We start from the raw sequence: 20,000 nt of genomic DNA on the forward strand, positions 1-20,000 counted from the left end.
TCCATCGGATTTTCATCAACCTCTTGGCATTTGTCGTCAAACTGCACACCAACCGTCCACAAAGTCTCTAAGTCATATTCTTCTCTGATGTCTGGTTTCATGATGTGCAGTGCAATGTTACCTGAAAGAGAAAGGTATGTAGATAGGGTCTTTTGACAATATTTGACTTCATGTTGTCTCAACAACATCGTTCAGAAAAAAATTACTTACGTCTACTTTTTTCAGTCTTGAGTAAAATGCATGAGTAAGTATATAAAGTCAACCCACAGCTCAAGCACTTCTTCCTATGCTAAAAATATGGAAGTCTCAGGCCAACTTTAACACATTGCCACTTGGTACATGTGATGTCACTGTTGTTTTGTTTAGCAAATTTCATTTACACACAGATAGGTGCACAAGGGGTCAGACGCCAAGAAAACAATTAACAGGCCCTATGTGAACCATCTAATTTCCTGCTTCCTTGAATTTTTGTGATTTTTTTCTTTTTCTAATGCTACCAAAATCAATACTATCAATATGATTATCATAATATCATATACTAGTAGCAACAGAAGAAGAAAAAGGTTCCTTCCAAAAATCAAGGAAAAAGGTAAACAGCTGAAATATGTAAGACTAATACTGACTTCTTGGTAATTGAGCTCCTGTGAAGCCATCTATGTATAAACGCAATCAATAAACTGAAATCACAGTGGACATGGCATATACATAATGTACATATACATAGCATCCCTGGTAGCAATGGTTTAATTCAGGAACTACCAATGCCATAAAAAGATCCTAAATGTATTATTGCCATGTAAACTGGTCATCTTTTTCAGTGCAACATAGGTTCTTACGAATGCTAAAAATCTGCAGTTCATGTTCTTTATAAGGCTTAGAATTAAATTATGAGTGATATCTTAGGTCATCTGAAGTATTTATGCAAGAAGGAGAAGGTGTAGGAAAAAAGCAACAGCAGCAGTGAAGAAGAAGAGAAAGAGAATGAAGACGAAGATGAAGAGAAAGAAAATGAGAAAGAGGAAAAGGTGGCTAGTAGTGGCAGCTAGTCATGAATTCACTCTGGTAGGCAGGAAACCAGTTAAAAGAAACCTACACCTTCATACCTCCTGAATTTGTACCCAAACAAAAAACCATTTACAACTCTTACCTATCTCTTCTACTCTCTTACTAAAGCAAAAGTAGCCTACAGCTATTACCCAAATCACAAAAACAACCTATTGCCCATCAGAAACCATTCATCCTTTATCCAAATCACAAATGCATAACAAATTCTGTTACCCATATCCAATGCCATCCAATTTGTTGACTTCCCTTCACATATGAGTGATGGGTCTTTTCTGTTCTTCTTCTTCTTGTAAATGCGGCGGATTGTTTCTGCAAGGGCATTGATGTGCCGCTGGGACAGGCTAGTGACCACGACCATGTAACCCACATACCTCATTTCTGGGGGCACCTGAGAGTATTGATTGGGGTTAAGGGCCTGGCTGTTTCGCATCTGACTGTTGGCTTTAAGACATGATTAGGGTAGTTCTAATTAGTTGTTTGAATATTTTGATTAATGTCATGGTTTATGAATTCATCTCCTTTGTTATTCCTCACCTGAATAACGACAATATCCCTGGCATTTTCCTCTCTTAAGAAATCCACTAATTCTTCAATGTCGAACACACCCGTTCTACCTCCTACAAGTAAAGTATATAATATATCTGTGAGTAAAATATCTATATCAATCTTACTACTCATGTATTATCTATATTTCAATTGACATAGACATAGACATATATATATATATATATATATATATATATATATATATATATATATATATATATATATATATATTATATATATATATATATATGTATATATATGTAGATACTAAAAGACTGATTCAGCCTGATGGACTGAGGCCTGGCACATTTAGAAGATGAAAAGTATGGATAGATTGATATATATGCCAGAAAAAAGATAATTCAAAAAAAAAAAAACAAAAAAAAAAAAAAAAAAAAAAAAAAAAAAAAAAATTGATATACACAGATACATAATCAACAAAGAAGAGAATCCTAGTAATAGAATAAAAAGAGACACTTCATATAGCAAATACTCAAAAATAAAAAACAAACTACTCTTTTTTTCTGATTCTTTTTGTATTATATTGCTTACTTTCCAGAACTAGCTCCTCTACTTTTGTTTCTTCTTCCACTATCCCTTCTGCTAGCCGTCTCTGCTCTTCGTCATAGTCGTAGATTATATGCGTTTTGTCCGTGCTGAACGTCTCATACTTCTGTGTGGTGAACTTGGTCCAGGCTGGAAAAAAAAAGCAAAAAAGGGGTTGAGGAAAGTCTGTCAAAATTATCTTGAATAGTGTCTGCCAATGCTTCATATGTTATTAATAAGCTGAAAACATAAGAAATAGTCTAACCAATAAGTTGCTCAATTGGATTCAATTATTTTCTTTACCCACAAAAAATAGCTGTTGTACTTAGATAATGACATCATAAAGAGAGTGTTAAAGCCCCTGCCATTCACTGTGTATGTAAATGATATCCCAAGAATTATGAAGACAAAGAGTAAAGTGTTGACAATATTATTCACATCAACTGAAAGTGTCAAGAGGAAAAAAAAGAGTTAAAAAGAGATTAGAGGTCTTAGGTAAGTAGTCTCAGGATTGATTATTAAAATTTGCAAGATGCATATAGATTACAACAGTAATGCTTATAACTGTAACATGAAAGGTCAGAATATATGATTGAGATATGGAGAAATGGAGTCCAGCTGTTGTCATACAAAATCTTGCCTTCAGAGATTCAGTGCTGGAGGAAATGCAATATTTGGCTTGGCACAAGTGAGAAAAGTGTTCTAAGATAAAACATGTCTAAGACCTTATCTAGACCAGGTAGTGTACAGTACAGTACTTGGTCAAAAATATCAAATGCTTAGAGAAAGCTCAGGTAGAAGAAATGAAAATGGTGTCAGGCTTTAGATGCTTGTCATATAAAAATCACCTCAGAGTTGCTGTCCCTTATGAGGAGGAGAGAAAGAGGAAGTTTTACAGTATCACTTAAAATAATAAAAGATTTAGTGAGCATAACAAAACAGGTCCTCTTTAAGCCAGGATAGAGTCTGGATCTTTGGTGGTTATCAATGTTTAAAAAGAGTGAGAAAAAACTACCTGACTTATAAGAATTATAATTACATGGAATGAACTCGTGGAAAATGTTGTAATCCATGATACAGAACCATAAAAGGTTTCATGGAGGCCCTTGAACAAAAATTGATGTGGGATTCATATATATAATGAGATCTAATTTCTCTCGCATTACCATAAGTGCAAGTTTAATATTATAGATATTTAAATTTTGCTAAAATTCTTTCCACAAAGTACATACTACAAATCACATGCAGAAATATGGAAGTATTTACAAACTTTATCTGGAAGAATGTATAAAGTGCATACAGAAATTACTCACGATTTATAGCTGCCAATTCCGATTCTGTATTTGAATTAGCAGCGTGTTTGTCCATATCCGACGATTTTGTAAGATGATTCCTGTCATTCTTGTTGTTTCCTTCATACTCCTCTTTCCCATCATTACACTCCTCTCTGGATTTTCCCAGTTCTTCTGCAAAGTCACTCTGCAACTCACTGAGCCACTTCTTTACTTCTGGATCCTTGGAGAAGTCCATCTTGCTGTTCTTGTCATCGTTGTCCTGCCTAGAGCTTGTGCCAAACCTACTTCGATACATGTGTGACCTTAGTGGTACAGGGAGCAAAACCCCTTGTGGGTGGCGACTCTGGCCATCATGCCGGGTAATGAAATTGGTGTGCTTAGCCCGGGAGTCTCTCCTGGACACAAAGGAAGGTGTCCTTGAGCACAGGATGCAAGTGCGGGAAAGCAAGCAACGCTGCATGGTTTTGGATTAATGTGGGCGAGTCATCAGCTATCTGTGGAAAGAGGATCAGATTATAAATAACAGCACTACTGTTAAGAAAGACAATAAGTAAAGAAAAGGAGATGGCAGAAGACTGATTAAAGAAAGAAAGAGAGAGAGAGAGAGAGAGAGAGAGGAGAGAGAGAGAGAAGAGAGAGAGAGAAGAGAGAGAGAGAGAAAGAGAGAAAGAGAGAAAAGAGAAAGAGAAAGAGAAAGAGAAAGAGAAAGAGAAAGAGAAAGAGAAAGAGAAAGAGAAAGAGAAAGAGAAAGAGAAAGAGAAAGAGAAAGAGAAAGAGAAAGAGAAAGAGAAAGAGAAAGAGAAAGAGAAAAAGAGGTTAAAAATGAGAAAAAGAAAGAAAGTGCTTAGGTTGTTAACTTATAATAAATCAAAGTATCAACAATTTTAAGGGAAGTTTTGAAAACAACAGAAAACACATACTTAACAAGAAATTTACAAGAGAAAGGAACGGAGTAATAATTAATGAAGGAATTGTATGAAAATCTTTATATCACTGAAATTATCCCTAGACAGACCCAAGCAGTTTGTTTGTGGTGTCACATACCCAGTCCATATTTTTGCGTGCATCTTTTTGGTTTGTTATCCAAATTTATTCTTTCTGTATCTCATAAGGTATAATAAAAATGCTGATATAGTTTAAAAATGTGTACTTATAAAAATAAAAACAAATTAAACATTAATCTAAGTTTGTGTAGAAAACACCTTTAACCCATTCCTGATGGGTGGCATGTATGCACATGCCATGGCATTGCGGGACTATCTGCCGGGGGCATGTATGTACATGCCATGGTGGATGTATGGAGATGCCATGAGTTATTTTTTGTTGCAATTACGGCAAAATATTATTTTTCTGCCAGTGAAAGTGTGATTTAAGTTGTTTTTAACACCTTCTCATTTTTACTATGCAAAAAAAAAAAAAAACAGCAGCAGCAGCAGCATTAGCAACAAACTGATGATTTCAACTCCATGATGCCGCACACTGCTTATTTTATTCAGACTATAGACTGAATAATGATCAACTATAGAGTCTAAATAACAACAAAAATACCCTTCAGTCTCGATTTATCAGGAAGTTTGGCAAGTAGAGACTTTAGAAAATAATGAAAACTGAAAATACAACATATCTTCGTAGTATTACGAAGAAACGGCATGGGATGCTGGCATTTGGCATGAGTGGTCACGCATCCCAGAGCGACGATATAAGCCCCCGGCAGCGGGGCCCGGGCCACTATGAACACTACCCGTCGGGAAAAGGTTAAACACTGAAAGGGCAACTCATCTGTGCCTTCACCGAATTTAACTATCCCTTGGATAGAGGATATAGCTCTTCCAACAGGCATAGGATGATAGAAAAAAATCTGTAAGGAAAAGAAATTGATGTTCACTGAAGTCATTCTTTAAATGCCCTTTTTGTACTGTCACTGAAGTTGCATCTAGGATTATAAAAATTGCTAGAAGAATATAGCATCTTTGTCATGTCATGTATTATACTTAAATTATGATTTCTAAAGATGAAACCAAGAGATATTTACTTTTATGGGTTGCAATCTGTGCAGACGGTCACCCCATGTGTCCTGCAAATGGGTTTTCTGCATATATTACAAACAACCTTTGTTTTGTGATCTGACCCTTGTCTGCAGATATTTTTTCAGTCTTTCCACTGTGGGTTGATTGGTGTTCTTATACACCTGTAGGAGGAGTTCCCGCACAGGCCTCTTTATGACTGTAGACTGCAGTCTTGTGGAGGCCCAAGGACAAATGAGCTCCAGTACAGCCTGAAACATAAATGTTCTATAGGCCACTGGCAACCTGCATGCAGCTTTATCAACCTCTGCCTTTACAATGGAGGCATTCGCTGCAGCCATGTCAATAACCCCCATGAAAAAACAAGTGGACCTACTCTGAGTCCTCCCCTGCATTGAGCAAAGCCTGTAAAAAAATTCCACACTGCCTTTTGTATCATTATAATAATAAAGGGAAACTGCTTTTCCCTTCTCTCCCATCAAAGGACTGCAGTGGCAAGTGGAGATGATGACAACAGGCTTCTTATTCTTTTCTGGCATATAGGACTCATACAAAGTGTTGTTAGAGTGTAGTAAGAAGCTTGTCGTTCTAATAGGCTGTACCTCCTCCATCTCGCTAGGAATTTCAAACCTGTTCCTTATTTTGCCAACAAGCCTACAATTCTGCTTTAGAAGGTCTTTGGCAAGTGGCACTGAAGTAAACCAGTTGTCAACAGTGATGACTCTTCCATTATATCCTTTTAGCAAGTTCAGGGTCATTGCATGCCACTGGTTTACTCTTCTGGTCCTAGTATACATCCCTGTACCCAGGTATATGAGGGCACTGACCATATAACATGATATGCTGTCACAAGCCAGCACAAACTTCAATCCATGTCTGGAAAGAGAGAGAGAGTAATGGTAAGTATGCTGATAAAAGTGATGGTACAGATAAGTAACCTGGATTATGCCAGTAAATGCATCAGGCTTAGCTGAGTATAACCAATGGATTATGAGGTAAGAAATTCTAAAAAACAGCTGCTAATTTGGTGTTATGTTAATTCAAGATTTACAGAACTTACCTTGTAGACTTGTTAGGAACATAGACCTGGAACACACAGCAACTTTTGAAGGTAAAGAACTGTTCACCCACAGTTACACTGACTCCAGGTACATAGTTCTTCCTACAGTTGTTAAAAAAAAATTCCCAAACAGTCAGACTGGTGCCAGCCTATATTTTTTTCCTTCTCCTGGCAGACCTGTGCATCTTCAAACATAATGAGAAAAATTATTATAATTAGATAAAGAGAAACAGGGAGGGAGAGAGAGGAGAGAGAGAGAGAGAGAGAGAGAGAGAGAAGAGAGAGAGAGAGAGAGAGAGAGAGAGGAGGACGAGAGAGAGAGAAGAGAGAGAGAGAGATGAGAGAGAAGAGAGAGAGAGAAAAGAGAGAGAGAGAGAAAAGAGAGAGAGAGAGAAAGAGAGAGAGAGAAAGAGAGAGAGAGAGAGAGAAACAGAGAGAGAGAGAGAGAGAGAGAAACAGAGAGAGAGAGAGAGAGAAAAGAGAGAGAGAGAGAGAGAAACAGAAGGAGAGAGAGAGAGAAAGAGAGAGAGAGAGAGAGAGAGAGAGAGAGGAGAGAGAGAAGAGAGAGAGAGAGAGAGAGGAGAGAAGGAGAGAGAGAGAGAGAGAAACAGAGAGAGAGAGAGAAACAGAGAGAGAGAGAGAAATAGAGAGAAGAGAGAGAGAACGAAACAAGAGAGAGAGAGAGAGATAGAGAGAGAAGAGAGAGAGAGAGAAGAGAGAGAAAAACAGAGAGATAGGAGAGAGAGAGAGAGAGAGAGAGAGAGAGAGAGCATGTGGGATAATACTACATGAGTTGTTGGGAGATGAAATCTATAAAAATATTGAGAACATAATACTTTGAAGTTTAAAATTATCATGAAATTTATGTGTGATTCTTGCTAACCTTAGTGCTCTCATGATGAAATTGAATCTCCCCTCATTCATCATTGCTTGGCAGAAGCCTTGGCCAAAGTTTGAGCTCCAGAGGTCTATTATGGGAATGTGGTTGTCCCTCCTTCCAGCAGAGTAAAGGAGACCAACAAAAGCTTTTAATTCCACTAGCTCCAGATTCGTACGCTGTGAGGACTGTGGTGTCTTGAACTTTGTCCTCAATTTGGCTATCGTGATGTATATGTGGATGACTGTTTCCGCAAGTATTTCATCATTGGTGAAAGCAGTGAAAAACTGCTCTAGAGTTTGAAAATTGTGCATTTCTAAACTTGGGGCCTTGTTGACAATGTCGGGGAGCACCTCATCCTCTTCTGCAACAGTGCAGGTGGAACACTCCATTGCTGATTTTTTGGGGACATAACTTTGGCTTAGGGAAACAAAAAATATGTTTTTTCTCTTCATCTCTAGATCACCAGTGGCAGCCTCCCCTTCATCTTTCTGGATCATCCGAGTCATAACTGTGGTCACTCGACGATTCTTCATTTAGCGTCACTGACTGTTCCCTAGATGAAACTCAGGAATATTCTCGAGCTGAAGGCACAGGAATACTCTAACATCAGCCTCATCAGAGTCATTACCACCAATGGGTATCATACTGAGGTCCTCCTAAGGGTCAGCTAAAAATCCGTCATCATCGAAGTCACCGTTCTCCCTATCTATTCTTCCAACAGCTTGGTAACCTAAACTAGACATCTCTACCCTGTACCTATAAATTATTTTGTTAAAATGTACAAGCATAACATCATGAGACCAATGGATATGTTTACAAACGATTCGGTTAACGTCTACAATAAGACAAGAATAAAAAAAAAAAAGCCGAAATCCAAGAAATACTAAGAAATCAAAGGCCAAAACCCCACATGAAATAGGAGAACGAAGGTAAAGCTTCAACTCGCCAGCTTTAAAAAACGGAAGATAATACGTGCAAACGATAGAGCAAATAAATCTAAGATACATAACTTCAATGTACTTCCGTCGCCACTCAAAAATAACGAATGAGAGACGTAAGGATATATAGATAAGGCATGTACACAAACGAGACAAAACGATACAAAACGACCGGCACTTCAACATACAGTATATAATCTGAAATTCATACGTAAAAATGTGGTTAACATTCACCTCAAAGATAAAGACGTTGAAAACCCTTGCAGAATAATCGTATCAACGAGAAATAAGGACTTGAGTGTACTGTACACAGAGAAACACTAACTTTGAAAGACCTTGGAGAAACATGTCGGCTGCTGTGCATTAAATCCCTATCTCATAGTAGTTAATTTAAATGATTTAACTGACCTCTCTAGTAAATTTTCGGGAATTAATTATATACTTAGTGATAATTGTTGTCTTTTTTCTTTTATATGCTTTACTATGGAGGTATGATTGGATAATTGTATTACATAAAATAAAATAAAACGTAATGCGGTTTTAATTTCGCTCGGGAAAATTGATACAAAATTTGCTCGTTTTTATTATTCTAAAAACTGTATTTTATACGGGTTTCGTTTTAATCAGATTTGCTTATTGGTCATGGTTAACTTTATCCATTAATCGATTTATCTTTTTTATTTTCGGAATTTTTATATCACCTGATTGACTGTATTGACGTATACCATTGGCATTGAGTATATTCACTTATATCATTAATATCGATAATATACTGTATATGCATTATTCTACAACATAAAGCTATTGAACAATTTAATTATGCTCGTAATCACCGATCGCCATTGTTTACAAACATTGGAGGCGAAAGCGACGTGGACGGTGGACGTGAGACACACACTAATCTTCCTACAAAGAACAAGAACAATCGCTATAACCTGAAAACAACGAAGAACCACAAGGAAAAATCCAGGGAGTATAGACTGCTGTATAGTCTAAAACACTATAAGAGAAGAAAGAAGAAAAAGAAGGACGGTGGGCGTGATTTTCAAGTTTTGCATCGATATTATCCTTGCAGAAGAATTATGGAGTCTAAGCCGCGGGTTGTTGTGCTGTCTACACATGAGAAAGATGGAAGGGAGATTGTGAAAGGTAAACTGATTGTCTGTTTTGGTTTTAAGTTTTTGATAGTTAAAATTGCTCTCGGTTATATATATTCGGTGTTTACATACAGCACATTTTTGTTACAGTGCAGTATATTTATTTCCCAGTCTTTAAGGGGTCTTGATGTTTCAAAATATAAATATTTTTTTATTGAATTATTTATTTATTTAATCATTTTTATTTATTTTTTATTTATTTATTTTATTTTTTTTTTTTCTGCTGCTGCTGCTGTTCATATGTCAAACTGCTCCATTTGTATTTTTTTATAATTATAAATCTCCTTTTTACCTTACAGCTTTCAGATTCTCTTTGTTAATTAATGGCAAATACAACATATTCTTCCCCATATGTGAAATTGGTTGCTTGACTGATACCTGTGATTTTATATATGTTTTTAGTTAGTAGCTTATTTAAAAATTTACTTTATTCTATTTCATTATATTAATACATTCGTAAACATTTTACTGAATATTATACTCAGTACTATCCAACTAATGAAAACCAATTTGAACCTTCCAGGCATCCTTGATTTGGAGTGCTTGCCAAATCCCGAAGTAGAGAAGGAGGGTGTTGAATGCTGGCCCTGGGAGATGGAGAATAAATACTACACAGCTTCAGTGCTGCTGACGACAGTGCCTCACCCAGAGAAGTGTATGCAGTGGATCCTAGAGAGTGGGGAGGCCCTGATTGTATATTGTGATGCAACACAGGTCTGTTGCATTTTTTGTTATTGTTGATTGTTGAATAGGGTGTAATTGTAAAAGTCATTTATAAGAAATATTGCTTAAAGATTATCAGAGTTTGTATTAAAGTTAAAGTTTAGGTTTTCGGGTACTTTTAGCATCTCTTGTATGCATAGTGACCATAATTATTGACAGGTATCACAAAATTGTATTATTCACTCTAGGTATAATTGCAAATTGATTTCTTTCAAAGCCATTTGTATTTATTAGAGATAGTTTGATTTCAACCATAGTATTCACATCACTTTATTACCTAGGATGAAAAATAGATAATTTCCCAAAACCAATCACAATAGGACAGCTTCATTATCTCCCAACAGAATGATGCCCTAGACAGCATAAACAGCTTGGTGGAAAATGTAGGGGAGTTTGAGCCGGAGGTGCAGATGCTGGTCTGTGACTCATGCTCATCAGAGGACGGAAATGGTGGGCTATCAAGACTGAATGGTAAGTGCTTTGTCAATTTTGCCATACCTCTTGCATCTGTGCAGTGATTTTACATTGAAATATCCGTAGCTATACAACCAGTTCTCTTGTCATTCTGTCACATTCTTTGTCATGTGGTCACTTCTTATGTTGTAATACCAGGTCCCTTTTTATACTACTACCTCCCATATTATGCTACTTTTTATTTCCCCATTTTTTCACTTTGAATTTTCTGTTTCCATTCCTGTGCCTCCTTCTTATTTTACCTTCATATCTGTCTCTCTCTCTTTTCTCATTTTCCATTTGCAAATCATGTCAGACTATGTTGAGGTCCTTTTATGTATGAAGTTACCCATTGTATATATATATATTTTTTTTTCATTGTATATTCAGTTGTGCAGTGTGTATTGATTTGCTCATTGCAATTTAAATTTCCTATTAAAGTACCCATCATATATTAGATTACCAGTTACAGCAATTGCCCATCTCAGTGATAATTTACATATTACATATTGTACTAAATAACCTAGAAAAAATATGAGAAAAGATGGAGAAAGATTAAAACCCCAAACCCTCCTACATCCTCCTCAGCTCAGCAGTGGTGTATAAGTAATGGCTGGGAGCTCATAGAACTGAATCGTGCACAGGAGACCAACAACGAGGACTCAGAAGATGAGGATGACTTCCCAGAGAGCCTCGGCTTTAAACGTGTCCGGCAGGCTCTTCATGCACACACCTGGTCCAACCTGGTCATGAAAGGTAATGCACTTTTGAACTTGGTGTAGTTTGGCACTGTACCTTGACAAGGACTATTGCTGGGTAGGTTTTATTCATGTTGGACTGGTATATCATAAGATATTTTGGATGTATGGATGCATTGCTGATATTGATTTTAGGTACTTTCCTTAGAGAAAAGGAGAGAGAAAGAATGTGTTAGTGTTATCTGATTGAATGATCTACTGTACTCAAACCAGATAACAACCGAAGCAGCCGATTGAATGCTGTGTTGCAATCGGTGGCTTCAAAGGATGACAAGAATGGCAAAGAAGGACAGGAATCGGATGAGGTGCTCTACTCTCAACTGTCAGACTTGACTGTGGAGGATAACAACACTGGGGCTTCTCCTCTTGCAGGTAACTTCACCTTTTTCATCTCCTTAACGTTTTCCACTTCTCTTGCGGATAACTTTACTTCACCTTTTTCTCTACTCTCTCTCCACCTGCTCCTCTTGCAAATAACCATTCCTCCACCTTTTTTCTCCTCTCTCTCCACCTGCTCCTTTTGCAAGTAACTCCACTCCTCCACCTTTTTTCTCCTCTCTCTCCACCTGCTCCTCTTGCAAGTAACTCCACTCCTCCACCTTTTTTCTCCTCTCTCTCTCTCCACCTGCTCCTCTTGCAAGTAACTCCACTCCTCCACCTTATTTTCTCCTCTCTCTCCACCTGCTTTTGCAAGTAGTTCCACTTCCTGACTTCAACTCTCTATTTTCTCCTTTTCCATCTCTTCATAGCATGTTGTCTTCACATGTCTTTGGCATCTCTAGCTTTTCTTGATTTGTCTCATCTATTTTTTTTCTAATTCTTTGATATCTGTCATTGTGAATATTATTATTATTATTATTATTATTATTATTATTATTATTATTATTACTACATCTCACTTATTTTATTCTTCTCTTATTGCTGTTTTGAATACACATCCCACTCTCCATCTTATCTTCATCTTCATCTCACTCAGCTTCTTCATCTTCACTCCTCACCCTCACTCTCATTTCTCTTATCATCATCTCTTCATCACATCTCACCATTCATCTTCATCTCTACTTTCTCTTATCTTCATCATCTATCTTCATTTTCATCTCTCATCATCATCTCATCATCTTCATCATCATCATCTCATATTCTTTTTTTTTCTTCTTATTTTTATTATTCTTATTCTTCTTCATCTTCATTATATTTCATCTTCATCTTATCTTCATCTTCATATTCATTTCATTATCTTATTATCTTCATCTTATTTCATTTCATTTCATCTTCATTCATATATATTGCTTTTCATTAATCATCATCATCATCATCACCATCTTCACCACCACTGCCACATAATGATTTAAGTTATTGATTAGATTATTTGTTGTTCATAAGGTTAATTTTGTTAATTTATGTATCGCATCTGAATTTTGTGTTGCATTTATTTTTAATTTTCATTTCTCTTTCAGGTGACTACCTAGACCCCATGATGATGGAAGGCTGCCTGGAAAAGGATGAGGGTGACTTCGAGAATCTTTTCTCCAGCTTTGAGCACCTTAAGCGGACTGCGTCATCACTCCCACCCGACCAGCGGAGGGACTATGCAGAGAAAGTGGCTGTGGCATTCTGGAGGGCCATGGGGGGTGACGAAGATGAGGTCGATGGCTTGGATTCGGAGTAACACCAGTGGAGATGTTGGCGGTTTAGGGTCTTTGGATTAGTGTGTATGAAATATTAATGTATCTCTCTCTTCTTTCTTGTCTCTCTCTTCTTTCTTGTCTCTCTCTTCTTTCTTCTTTCTCTTTCTCTTTCTCTTTCTCTTTCTCTTTCTCTTTCTCTTTCTCTTTCTCTCTCTCTCTCTCTCTCTCTCTCTCTCTCTCTCTCTCTCTCTCTCTCTCTCTCTCTCTCTCTCTCTCTCTCTCTCTGCCTTTCACTGCCTTTCTATTCTCTCTCTTTCTCATTCACAGTTTACATATGGTATTGTATATGAATGGTTGTTGTTATGCCTTTCTTTTCTTTTCTTTTGTTATTGATGTTGTTGTAGATAAAGGAATTTATGTATATTATGCATGATGTGATGTAAAGTAAGCAAATAATATATATGTATAGGAGGATAGGCAATGTATCTTTTTTGAGCTTGAGATGTTCTGGTATGTTAAAGATGAAAACATACCATACCCATGTTTGCTGTGGTTTATGTATGATTGTGTTAATATATTTGCTCCAATGTTATATAAAAGTGACATTTCTACATATAATGAATTATTTACTATTAACAGATGATAACATCAGGACTAAAAGATCAATAATCAGAATTTTCTCTGTGATGTATTTTTTTATATTATTATTTGTATAGCATTTTTCTTTACTCTTCAGTGGTGCCTGTTTTCCAGTGTAGTTTTTCATACACAGATGTTAGAGTACTAATAAATAAAATCCACTGAGGCATGCACTTCTTAATTTGTGGAAGTACCAGCTGTAAATACATACAAAAATTATCATTTAGGAAATACTGGCCCAACGAGTATTCATTTATAATTTACAAAATACTAGTCATATGAAAATTTGACATTACAAGAATGATTTACAATGGTATAAGATACATGTAGATGGGGATTGATGAGTGAAAAGGGAGGAAAATTGACATGTCCCTTTAATCATTAGATGGCGATTATAGACGTTAAATTAGTTGTCAGTCTTTCCCGTCTAAGAAATGACCAGATTCCACATGGTTTCATTGTGCATGTACAAATGATCTGAGTAATGATTTTTGTTTTGTTCGAATGTTTTTGTATTCTTGATTTATTGGAGGGCCTTTTGATGTATTGATTTTGTGTTTATTAATAAATGTATTGAATTATTGGCAGGACAAGTTTTCCAGTGATACTACATAATTTAAATTTGTTTTCAGAGTAGAATTTTTCCAAGTAAAACAATATGCTTTATTTGTATGACCCTTTGTAAGTAGTCTGTCAGTTTTTTTTGTTTTTTTTTTCGGGGACTTTATTAATTTCATTTGAACTTACTTTTTTATTATATTGTATAGAGGTTCAGTTGCATTTTGCAGATGTTGTTATGTGTTCAATATTATTTTCACTTATGAAGAGATGTTGTAAGGTCTTTGTATAGATAAATATATCATTTGCAAAAAGTCATCTTACCTGAAAATGTGTAACTTTTTTTGCTGTTTCTTCTGAAATCATAAAACAAGGAGATAAATGTGGTCAAACAGAGAATAATGTATTTATTTAATGCATCCTACAAGGGGTAGGAAATAAAATTAGACAGAAATTACTTAAACATTGTTTTTGTCCAGTTACAATACAGCTCACTGTCAAGGAACTGAAAGACATAAAAAATGAATTATGAATTATGCAGATTAGGAGTATGATGTTACATTCCAGTTCTTTTTTTTTGCAATTGAATGATAATAAATGTACTATCAGTCAGGTTTTTTTTTTCCCCCAATAGATATTTGTAACTTGAAGTTAAATGTTCTGTATTACTATTATGACATAAGTGAACATAAAGTAAATATATAGTAACAGTAAATGATAATTATATGAAAAGTACATAATAAAATTGTTAATTTGTTTATAACAAAACTTGTAAATAAACTCATCATCAACAGGAATGTGTCATGTTATTATCCTGCTGCCTTCTCACTACTTCCCTATAAACTAAATGCAAAAAGTAGGTAAATAAATAAAAATAAAATAACTGGTAGATAAGATACTGTCTAAACACAGGCACTTCAATAGTTTGTTCACAGTTCCCCCACCCAGATGCCGTGTCTGTGCATGCCTGCCACCCAGATAGAAATGGTAGTTGGAGAAGTAGGACAAGAATCCAGGTGAATGAGATAAGAGAACAGGGAAGGTGGGGAAGTACAGGAAGAAGTCAGGAGGGGAGGGATCCAAAGAAGGACATTGTTGTGACACAAGAGTCATGTGAGCATCCAGGTGGGAGTGCTAAGGATAATGGGGAATGGTTAATGGTTAGAAGAAATAAATGTACTAGGCATCAAAGATCATATAACGCTATGGTAAAGTAGTGGAAATGAGTTTATGATCAGGATAAGATGTGTTAGATGTCTAAGGTTGTACAACACTGTAGTATAGAATGGTAGTGAAAAGGCTATAAAGGGGGAGTAAATGAAATACATTGGGGATTTGTAAAAGGAGAAGGGGTTAAAGGTGGACACTGAAGGCCCAGTGTGGGAATCACCCCTGCCTTGGACCTCAACCTTCACTGCAACTAATTTTGCATGGTCTTTTCTTAATCTTTCCTTTTCCTTTTCTTCATCCCCTCTTCTGTCCAAGTATCCTAATTGTTAACTCATTTTTACCCTTTTCACCACAATATTTTGTTATAATGCTGTGCGACTTTTGATGTCTGGCACATTTTTTTGTTTTGACCATTGAATTGTCTTGTGAACCAAAAAACTTCCTACCTGGGGATTTTGAATATGCTGCTAATGACCTTAGATGTTGATGTGGCGGAAAATTTTCAATAAATAAATAAGGAAGTCCCATGAGCATCTAGGTGGGAGTGGTAAGGATAATAGGGAAGGAAAAGGGAATTGGAATGCACATGAGGGTGGTATGGAGTGAAATAGTACTATGGGGAGGAAGGACAACAGGGTTGAAGAGAAGTAAAGAGGATGAGGGGGTAGACAATGAAAAAGACTGTGTAGTTAGAGATGGAGTGGAGGATGTTGGGAGAGAGGAAGGGGTGTATTCTGAAGGTTGAGTAATGACTCGGGTGGATGATTCAGAATGGACAGACCTGCAGCAAACATAGAGGAGGGGGTGTTAGTAACAGTGGTCAGAGCTGTGGTCAAAGGAGTAGCAGGGGTGGGAAACCAGAATAATCAAATTCTGATATGTTAGTTGACGAAGAGGCTAGCCTTAATGCCCCTCATAAGGATAAAAAAATCTTCATTATGGACCATGGTGAGCCTGAAATAAATGGGGAAAATAAACAGTCTACCCCTCAGGATCCCCATATGGGGTAAGGGCTAGGAAATTAACTAAGGGAATACTGTGTCCATGGCTCATGCAGGCTGTTCAAGACTGACACAAAGAGAGCCTTTCATCCCTTCAGCGTGGTTTTCACACCTTAGGAAGTGGATAGAAGGGGATGAAGAAGAAAAGGAAAAGGAAAACGGAAAAAAACATGCAAAATTAGTTGCGGTAAGGGCCGAGGTCCAAGGTAGGGGTGACCTACATTGGGCCTCAGTCTCTGTCTCCTAAACCCTACATGACAACAACGAGCAATGTATATTTTAATAATTGCTTATTTCAGCTAAGATAATTTTCATTATGGCAATTGCTCTTAAAAGAAAAGAAAAGAAAAAAAACTTAATACACTAATTAATAACTTATCCTGATTTGTACTACAGAGTATTAATATTATATAATATAATAATAATAATAATAATAATAATAATAATAATAATGAATAAAAAAAATAATAGTAATAATAATAATGATAATAATAGTGTTATTATTACTAATTATCAATTTCATACTATAATAATAACAATCATCATTATCATCATCATAATAATAATAACAATGATGATAATAATAGTAATATTTATTGAAATAATAAAATTAGAATAATAATGATGAGAATGAAGATAAGTATGATAATAGAAAGAAAGAGAAAAACAATCATAATAATCAATCAATAAATGATGATAATGATAAAAAAAATAACAGTAAAACTAATAACAATATTCACTGATAACAATACACCAACTTTGATTTTTCTAAAAAGGATATAAAACACACGAGTCATTAAGAAATAAATATATATTTTGAAGTCAATCAACAAACAACAGCATGAATAAAAACTAATGACACGGTCTAGATTATGTGTGTTTGTGTGTATGCGTGCAAAGTGTTTTTCAGTCATTCTTCTTCTGAATTTCATGTCATGTCATTCTATCTCACCAAGTTTTATATTAATACATATATTTCATTTGCGCTTAAACTCTCTCCGAGTCGTGTTGCAAGACGTGGTCTCGACTCTCTTGCAGCTTGTTTTTTCTTCCCTGTCGTAAATGCTGAATTTTTTTTTTTTTTTTAAAGGGCAAGAAAGAAAAAATGAGAAGAAAAAGTGCCATTTAATCTGTAGACAAATCAGACATTAGAATCACCAGTATTCTGAATTTTTTTTCAGTATATGTGAAAAGAGACATCAGAATTAAAGTTTGTAAAATGTTTAATCAAAGATTTTTGGTTATTATTGCATTGGTGAAGAGGCACAATATGGATGTAATATATATATTTTAAAGAATTTTTTATAATTTTAGTGTCAGTTTTATTGATTTCTTTCCCCTATAATTTAAAAATGGAACAATTTCTCCTTACTGAATGTTTACAGTATTCTGTAATCATTATGGGAATATACACATAAAAAAGAAAATAACAATAAATAAATACCTAAGTTTCAAAAAGTTTAACAGAACACTCTCAAATGCCATTATGAATTAAATTCCACCTTAAATCACAGAAATAAGTATCAACTCTTTCAAATAAATAGAAGCGAAACTTTGGCCATTTTAAACATACAATCTTTGCATGTACAACAACGTGTATAACAATAAATGAATAATATACCTGGTTCCTCACTATGGAAAATTGCCTATAAAACACAAGTGAAAAAAATATAATGAAGAATAAGGTAAAAACAAAGTGAAAGAAAAAATCCTGAAAGCTTGATCTCACTTGCATAGATATTGCAAAAAACAGCCTAAGACATATAAACACCACCTCTCCTATCTTTCAACTGCATATACTTCTATTATTTACAAAATGTTTTCCTAGAGGGTGGAGGGCAGAAGAGGGCATCCACTAGCTCTTGAAGAGAGAGGAGAGCAGTGCCGACACCTCCTCTTGCGACGGGCAGGCAATAATGATGCGGTCATCCTCATTGTAGTTCTCTGTCACCATGTTCTGCACTTTGGAGAAAGCGCTCAGGACATTTGCTCGGATGGGTTTGAACAGGATGAACTCTGTGTCGCGGTTGGCCAGGTATAGCTGCATACTGCGCTGGATGCCAGGCAGATGTGTGCGGATGTTTTTCTGGCTGCTGCTCACCACATCCGCTACCTGTAATGGATGCAAATGGGTTGCTTATTGATCTGACAGGTCTACTGAGACAAGAGTCTTAAAGAGATGAAATAAAGCAAGTTTCCCTTACCAGTTGTTGTGTGCTGAAACTATTCATAATGGAATTTAAAATACTGCACATTACTCATGTGTTTCATTTTCCATGCATAAGTTCTCAAAATCTAAACCATCATCAGTAGTTACCATTGGTCATGGAATTGAAAATGGGGCAATCTCTATCCCAAAATACCCATAATTACATCTAACCACACAAACCCCAAGATCCCAAGAGTCAAGTAACTGACCTTCTCAGCAGATGCAAATGGCTGGTTCTTGAGGGAAATGGGCTTGACACTCTCCTCCTTGTTCATCTGGAGGATGACCTCTGCCTTGGTTAGGAAGATGGACAATGGCCCTGTCAGGGACTCTGTACAGGTCAGGATTAGAAGCTCACACAGCTTCTTCAATCTGTTGTCTAGGTCTCTCTTCGAGTCGAGTCTCTGCTCAGTGACCTGAGATTATAGATAATTAAATACATATATATTGGACCATCATAAACCTTAGACTGCTAATGGCTTGTATATACAATAGAGATATTGCCAATTTTTCATGCAGTATACATACTCTTTAGTTTCAAAATCAAATTTTATTACAATCTACAAAGTTTTAACTTCCTTTAGTAGTGTAAAAAACAAACAAATTACTAGGTGCCTTGGGTACTGCTAACAGGCTCACTTTTGTTGGCAGCTACTGGCTTAACCTTTCAAATTTACAAGATCCAAAACTTCAAGCCAATCAAAAGCCCTTAGTTACAACAATGGTATAATTATGGCAAATTGTACTACATATATAAAAAAAAAAAGAAAGAAAGAAAGAAAGAAAAGAATGAGAAGAAGAAGAAGCAGGAAAAAAAGAAAAAAGAAAAAAGGTCCATTGCTTTACCTGAAGACTACCCTTGACAATAAACTCCAGCAGTGCATTATTGGATGAGAGGGAGAAGAGGCGGTCTCTTTTCTGAACCAGGCTGAATGCTGCATTTCGCACTTTGCTCCAGTCTAGGCTGGTCTCGTGTAAGCAGGCATCAACCTGTTAAATTGTAAAGGGAGAGATATTAATATTTCATTGGGTTATACACTGCCTGAAGATGAGAGATATAAGATAGATATTTCTCTGATTACTAGATCTTTGAACAAATATATAAAGTAGGGAAGGATAAAAATCTTGATAATCAGCATGTACGGAGGTCACAGAGGGCAGAACACATCTCAGATTTTGATTAATAAATTCATAACTGTTTTGTTTAATGAAATCCCTGTTTGCTAATAAGAGGGATGTACTTTAATGAGTTAAAATTAATTTGCCTCACGTAACTCTCACTTCTCAGTCTCTGTTAACACCTTATGCCTACAAGAACAACACTGATGACAATATTAAACAACAAAAACA

General features: G+C 36.0%; 3 protein-coding genes across 5 annotated transcripts in view; 1 reads left to right on the top strand and 2 right to left on the bottom strand.

The window, feature by feature from the left end:
* LOC119597213 overlaps positions 1–8,734 on the bottom strand; it is an 8,905-nt gene extending 171 nt beyond the window's left edge. The window contains exons 1-6 of one of the 3 annotated variants that reach the window (XM_037946736.1): positions 8,680–8,734; positions 3,471–3,946; positions 2,164–2,307; positions 1,600–1,682; positions 1,279–1,453; positions 1–121 (exon numbers count right to left, since the gene is read on the bottom strand). The exon at positions 1–121 is cut by the window's left edge and continues 171 nt beyond it. In XM_037946736.1, coding sequence (XP_037802664.1) covers positions 1–121; positions 1,279–1,453; positions 1,600–1,682; positions 2,164–2,307; positions 3,471–3,912 — 965 coding nt within the window. In that variant the 5' untranslated portion in view covers positions 3,913–3,946; positions 8,680–8,734. Of the gene's footprint in view, positions 122–1,278; positions 1,454–1,599; positions 1,683–2,163; positions 2,308–3,470; positions 3,947–7,419; positions 7,553–8,588 lie in introns of those variants that run through there. The other 2 variants (XM_037946735.1, XM_037946737.1) reach the window with 2 other exon arrangements.
* Positions 8,735–9,189: 455 nt separating this feature from the next.
* On the top strand, positions 9,190–15,067 carry LOC119597697 (alpha- and gamma-adaptin-binding protein p34-like). The gene is made up of 6 exons (XM_037947303.1): positions 9,190–9,503; positions 10,035–10,225; positions 10,579–10,705; positions 11,276–11,443; positions 11,659–11,817; positions 12,903–15,067. Exons 1-6 carry the CDS (start codon positions 9,437–9,439, stop codon positions 13,112–13,114), a joined length of 924 nt encoding a protein of 307 aa, XP_037803231.1. The 5' UTR covers positions 9,190–9,436; the 3' UTR covers positions 13,115–15,067.
* Positions 15,068–17,473: 2,406 nt separating this feature from the next.
* LOC119597637 (conserved oligomeric Golgi complex subunit 3-like) overlaps positions 17,474–20,000 on the bottom strand; it is a 13,095-nt gene continuing 10,568 nt past the window's right edge. Inside the window, exons 8-10 of the mRNA XM_037947231.1 lie at positions 19,497–19,640; positions 18,860–19,066; positions 17,474–18,554 (exon numbers count right to left, since the gene is read on the bottom strand). Coding sequence (XP_037803159.1) covers positions 18,297–18,554; positions 18,860–19,066; positions 19,497–19,640 — 609 coding nt within the window. The 3' untranslated portion in view covers positions 17,474–18,296. The remainder of the gene's footprint in view (positions 18,555–18,859; positions 19,067–19,496; positions 19,641–20,000) is intronic.

This window comes from Penaeus monodon, chromosome 39 (assembly GCF_015228065.2).
Source record: "Penaeus monodon isolate SGIC_2016 chromosome 39, NSTDA_Pmon_1, whole genome shotgun sequence".
Lineage (NCBI taxonomy): Eukaryota > Metazoa > Arthropoda > Malacostraca > Decapoda > Penaeidae > Penaeus > Penaeus monodon.

Excerpts from the sequence above, each read along its gene's own strand:
- LOC119597697 (XM_037947303.1), top strand. The coding sequence starts at position 9,437 with ATGGAGTCTAAGCCGCGGGTTGTTGTGCTGTCTACACATGAGAAAGAT. Across the intron at positions 10,226-10,578 it reads TATATTGTGATGCAACACAG|AATGATGCCCTAGACAGCAT; the intron begins GTCTGTTGCATT and ends ATCTCCCAACAG. Across the intron at positions 10,706-11,275 it reads TGGGCTATCAAGACTGAATG|CTCAGCAGTGGTGTATAAGT; the intron begins GTAAGTGCTTTG and ends CATCCTCCTCAG.